The sequence below is a fragment of the Schistocerca serialis genome, chromosome 1 (assembly GCF_023864345.2).
Source record: "Schistocerca serialis cubense isolate TAMUIC-IGC-003099 chromosome 1, iqSchSeri2.2, whole genome shotgun sequence".
NCBI lineage: Eukaryota > Metazoa > Arthropoda > Insecta > Orthoptera > Acrididae > Schistocerca > Schistocerca serialis.
This window is the reverse complement of record NC_064638.1, coordinates 132,933,280-132,939,240: the sequence shown is the minus strand read 5'-3', so window position 1 is coordinate 132,939,240 and position 5,961 is coordinate 132,933,280. Positions and strand designations below refer to the sequence as shown.

At 41.5% G+C, this 5,961-nt stretch overlaps 1 protein-coding gene across 1 annotated transcript; it reads left to right on the top strand.

The window, feature by feature from the left end:
- Nucleotides 1–1,608: 1,608 nt before the first annotated feature.
- Nucleotides 1,609–4,196, top strand: LOC126455891 (uncharacterized). Its single transcript, XM_050091686.1, has 2 exons — nt 1,609–1,786; nt 3,295–4,196. Exons 1-2 carry the CDS (start codon nt 1,609–1,611, stop codon nt 4,194–4,196), a joined length of 1,080 nt encoding a protein of 359 aa, XP_049947643.1.
- The last annotated feature ends 1,765 nt before the right edge of the window (nt 4,197–5,961 follow it).

The following is a 5,961-nucleotide window of genomic DNA, read 5'->3' as shown; positions in this document are numbered from 1 at the left end:
CCAGAGTTTACACCTCTATCCATTCAAAATTTAAACGCGGCAACCCCTCAACGCTGCTACCATTGCTGCAAGAGAGACATTCGCTAACGATATAGTGCACAGGGTTGATGACGGCGATATGCATGTGGGCAGCATTTGGTTTACTGACGAAGCTTATTTTTACCTGGACGGCTTCGTCAATAAACAGAACTGGCGCATATGGGGAACCGAAAAGCCCCATGTTGCAGTCCCATCGTCCCTGCATCCTCAAAAAGTACTGGTCTGGGCCGCCATTTCTTCCAAAGGAATCATTGGCCCATTTTTTAGATCCGAAACGATTACTGCATCTCGCTATCTGGACATTCTTCGTGAATTTGTGGCGGTACAAACTGCCTTAGACGACACTGCGAACACCTCGTGGTTTATGCAAGATGGTGCCCGGCCACATCGCACGGCCGACGTCTTTAATTTCCTGAATGAATATTTCGATGATCGTGTGATTGCTTTGGGCTATCCGAAACATACAGCAGGCGGCGTGGAATGGCCTCCCTATTCGCCAGACATGAACCCCTGTGATTTCTTTCTGTGGGGATACGTGAAAGACCAGGTGTACCGCCAGAATCCAGAAACAATTGAACAGCTGAAGCAGTACATCTCATCTGCATGTGAAGCCATTCCGCCAGACACGTTGTCAAAGGTTTCGGGTAATTTCATTCAGAGACTACGCCATATTATTGCTACGCATGGTGGATATGTGGAAAATATCGTACTATAGAGTTTCCCAGACTGCAGCGCCATCTGTTGTTGACAATTGTAACTACTGTAATTTCGAAAGTTTGTCTGCCTGAAAATGTACTGTTGTCCCAAGCATATTGCAACAAACGCTGTATTTCTATCGCTGCTCGTTTAGTTTGTATTGCCGTTTCACATATACCGGTCATTTTTGAAACACCCTGTATATATATATATATATTGTATGTAACATGTTTGAGTTTGGCAGTAGTGTTCAAGTGTTATTAAGTCACCCTTTACCTGTAATTGTTTCATTATATCTATTTTGAGGGAAGTACTACATGGGAGTTTGAAGTTCTGAAGTTTGACTGTAACCCCTTTTTCTTAATTTTGAATTGTTTGTTAGAGTACTGAGTACGTTGGGTTCCTAATTCTATTTGCGAAGTTTTATCTAGTGGCTCGTGCACATTTGTATTTGTCAATTTTGTTTGAAAGGGGTAATTTCAATAAACTGTCTTAATCATAAATTATGACTACCAACCATGATTCCCTCCCGCTTCCTCTGTTATGGTATTTAAGATGTGGTGTGTAACGCCGCTTTCACACTATACGGTTTTGACCGTACGGCAAAAAGCCGTACGGCTGTAGGTGTGAAGAAATGTATGGCGCCTTTCACATTATACGGCGACGGCAAAATGCCGCTGCCGTGCCGTGCTGCAGCCGTGTCTTGCCACTACAACAGACGGTCGCCGTACGGCAAGTTCGACAACAGTGGCCTACGTGACTAAGTGCATGCTTTCACACTGGACGGTTTTGAGCCGTACGGCGTCGACTAGTTCGTTGTAGTGTCGTTTTATTCATTTGTGTTTATTCTTGTTTACTGAAAAGTGTAGAAGAATGGATGAAATTGATACTGAACTTTTGATAACCTTGGTGGAAGTAAGACCTGTTCTGTGGGACAAAACTCTAGATGCGTATAGAGATCGTATTGCTACAAAGAATGCTTGGCGGGAAGTTTGCGTAGCACTGAAGCAAGATTTTGATGAGATGGAAGACAAAGATAAAAATGCGTTTGGTAAGTATTTATTTAATATATTAATATTACATTTAATACGTTTTAAACAGTTTTTATTTAACGTTATAAATTTTATTCTAAAAGTAAATCGTTTGTTTATAAGTAAATTACTGCTACCAGTCACGTTTTTTTTGTTTTGTTTATATTTTGCACGACGCGTTTCGGGAAATAATTCCCATCCTTAAGTGCGTTTTTCTCTAAGTTTTCATCATGTGTGGTGTCTTTTTATGTGTCAGGTCTTGCATTCTGTTTTCTTTACTGTAATTTATAAGAGAAACACGCACAAGACCTCACAAATAAAAAAACACTACACATAATGAAAACTTAGAGAAAAAAACGCACTTGAAGATCGGAATTATTTCCCGAAACGCGTCGTACAAAATATAAACAAAACGATTAAAAACGTGAGTGGTAGCAGTAATTTATTTATAAAGAAAACTATTTACTATACAGTCGCAGGCTTTCACAAACAATCTACAAAAAGGAAAAGGCTTGTTAATTTATATCTTTGACATCTGCCATGACACGCTTCCAGCATTTGTCATAAAATATTTACAAAGAGTGTTCCTTATGGCGTTGGCTGTCAGTCCTCCTCTTATGTTGGCATCTTGGGCTAAGTCTTCCAAACCAGTGAAGGATGTGGTGTCTTCAATTATAAATCCATCTCTCTGACGTACAAAATTGTGTAAAACAATGCAAGCTTTAACCATTTTTACTGCAAAATCTGGATGAACATTTAAAGGTCGGTGAAACAACCGCCACTTATTGGTGAGGATGCCAAAAGCACATTCCACATACCTCCTTGCTCTGCACAAACGGTAATTAAATACACGTTTCTCAACTGTCAAGTTTGTTCCCCCAAAAGGCCGGAGCAAATGCGTGTGTAGGCCAAATGCTGCGTCTCCCACGAAGAAGTAGGGTACTTTTGGACCTTCCGTACCAGGCAGACATTGGACGTCTGGAAATTCCAGGGAATTACTTTCTATTGACTTCCATAAACTGGACCGTCTGAACACTGAAGAGTCACAGTCTTTGCCATAACTTCCTACGTCGACATAAATGAACCTGTAGTTGGAATCCGCTACAGCCATCAGAACCACAGAAAAGTATTCTTTGTAATTGAAGTACATTGATCCGCTATTAAATGGGGCAGTAAGACGGATATGTTTTCCATCCACCGCTCCTAAGCAGTGGGGGAAATTAGCAGTACGTTCAAATCCAGCCGCTATTGATTCCCATACCTCTTTGGTCGGTCTTTGTATACATTCTTCCCGCAGTGATGACCAAATTGCTGTGCATACATCATTAACCACTTTACTTGCTGTAGAAATCCCAATTCTGTACTGGAAATGTAAGTCAGTGAAGGAACAACCGCTTGCCAGATACCTGAACAAAACGAAAAAAAATCAGTGACATTTAGTTTGCAGTGGACATTTTTTGTTACAGTTTTGCTTTTTTCTATACAAAATTAAAATGTTTTCATACAGTTTTGTTTTCTTTTGATGTAGGTATAGAAGTAATACGGAGGTGGACCAATCTACGAGACTCCTTTGTGAAGTCAAACATAAAAATTCAAGCTGCGAAAAAAAGTGGCTCAGCAGCAAAGAAAATGAAAAAGTATGTATATTCTGATCAGCTGCAGTTTCTAAAAAAGCTGTATGATGCTCGAGAGACGGAGGACAGTTTTCAATCGGAACGCACCGCCAGACTGGAAGAAGATATAGAAACGCAGGGCTCCGTCGAAAATACTGAGAATGTTTCTGGGCCATTTGATACAGCACCCACACAACAAACATCCAAAAGCGAGTGCCATACAAACAGAAAACATAGAAAACCTGATGCAATCGAAATGAAAATATTACGAGCTCTGGAAGAAGACAAACCTTGCAGCAAAATGTCATTTTTACTTAGTCTGAAGCCTCATCTGGAAAAATTTGATGAACAGGATTATCTTCAGTTTCAGATGGGAGTCCTCAAAGTTATAGAAAATATATATGAAAGGAGAAATATATTGACAGCTCAACCTCCTCCATTTACCCATTACACACCTCCCATGCCCTATAATAATAGATTTCAAGCTTATTCTTATTCACCTATGGAAAATGCTGCTCCAATATCCTCTTACCATACGCATCAGATTCGTCCTCCTCCAGCTGCACCAAACCCAACTACTTTTCTCGAACAACCATTACAGACTTCTCAAGGTCGCAGTTCTTATCAACGAATTAATAAAGTGCCACCACCATACCCTTCGCCTTCCACAAGTAGCCATGAAGGCCCACCATCAACAACGCAGTTCTACAACGTTTTTGCAGAGAGCCTGTCGCCACAAAGTGACAGTACAGTCAGTCCTGCTACAAACTCTTTGGTTTCAACTGCTGATATTGATATTGACTTTTCTACTTCATAATCTGAGCGTAATAAAAATGTAAAACACAAATAAATAAGTAAATAAACAGAACTAGTTTTTATGTATTAAATTACCTTAACGTGATAGCCAGCATTTGAACAGGTTGGATGCAATTGCGGAATTGTGTGTTTTGTCGTTGTAACACATCCTTTAGTTTTCTATGTAATTCGTCAAACGAGGTAATAGACATTCGGAAATAGTTAAAGAATTTATTTCCGTCGTTCCTCAAATCTTCAAAGAGTGTATAAAATAAACCCACTTCGTCTCTTCTCTGGTTAATGGGGTGTACCCACAAAAGACGACCTTTTCTTTTGCGGCGACGATGAAGCAACCACAAAGCAACAACTCGTTTACGGTTCATCTTGATACACACATTAAGCAAACTGAATAGACACCAACAACTGGTCACGTCAAAAAGCCGTGTAATGTGAAAGCAACACAGGCACGGCTAAAACTCGTACGGCTTTTTGCCGTACGGTCAAAACCGTATAGTGTGAAAGCGGCGTAAGTGCGGTACTATGAAGGAATCAGTTACTTCAGTGAGAGCTCCGAACCAGACGCCACGGAGAATTCATTCCAATGACCACAGACCACCGCCTTCTGCGACTTCAGTGGTCTCAAGTGAGAGGTCATTAGAGGGCAGGGTTTGTCGTGTTTTCTGATGAAAGCTGGTTTCGCCTCATTGCCAGTGTTGGCCGTGTCTTGGTTAGGAGGAGGCCAGCTGAAGGTGTACAAAAAGCCTATCTGTGTGCTACACACACTGGACCTGCATCTGCCGTTATGGGCTGGGTGCAAAAATTGGTTCAAATGGCTCTGAGCACGATGGGACTCAACATCTTAGGTCATAAGTCCCGTAGAACTTAGAACTACTTAAACCTAACTAACCTAAGGACATCACACACACCCATGCCCGAGGCAGGATTCGAACCTGTGACCGTAGCAGTCCCGCAGTTCCGGACTGCAGCGCCAGAACCGCTAGACCACCGCGGCCGGCAGGGCTGGGTGCAATTTCATACGATAGTAGGAACACTTTCGTGATTATCCCACACACCCTGACTTTAAATTTGTATGTCAGTCTGATGATTCGACCTGTTGTGCAACCATTCATGAACAGCATTTTAACAGGTGTCTTCCAACAGGATAACGCTCACTTGCATACCGCTATTGTAACCCAACATTCTCTTCAGAATGACCTGTTCGATCGTGACATCTGTCCCCAATCGAGCACATATGGGACATCATCTGACGACAACTTCGGCGTCATCTAAAAACTGCATTAACCGTCCCTGTATTGACCGACCAAGTGGAATTGCCATGGATCTCCATCCCACAAGCTAACATCCGGCACCTATACGAAGCAATGCATGCACGTTTGCATGCTTGTATTCAACATTCTGGTGATTACAACGGTTAGTATTATACCAGCATATTACATTTGCAAAGGTTTATCAAGCGCTTACATTAACCTTTTGGTCTTGCAATGTTAATTACTTAATTATGTAACCTAGACAATTGCAATCCCGAAATGTCATTAGTCTACAATAATAATTTTTAGGTGTTGTGATCTTTTTGCCGTTAGTAAATGACTGGGCACAGTTGCCTGTCTTGCAACCGACAACTGGCCACCAACAACAGACAATTGGCCGCCAACAGCGGATAGCCGACGGTCGGGGAGGAAGTAGCAGGTGTCAAAGTAGCACATAATCGCTACGTCCGAAGACTGAAATTATACAGAATGTAAAGTAACGTAAAAAAAAACTGTCAT

Excerpts from the sequence above, each read along its gene's own strand:
- LOC126455891 (XM_050091686.1), top strand. The coding sequence starts at position 1,609 with ATGGATGAAATTGATACTGAACTTTTGATAACCTTGGTGGAAGTAAGA. Across the intron at positions 1,787-3,294 it reads CAAAGATAAAAATGCGTTTG|GTATAGAAGTAATACGGAGG; the intron begins GTAAGTATTTAT and ends CTTTTGATGTAG.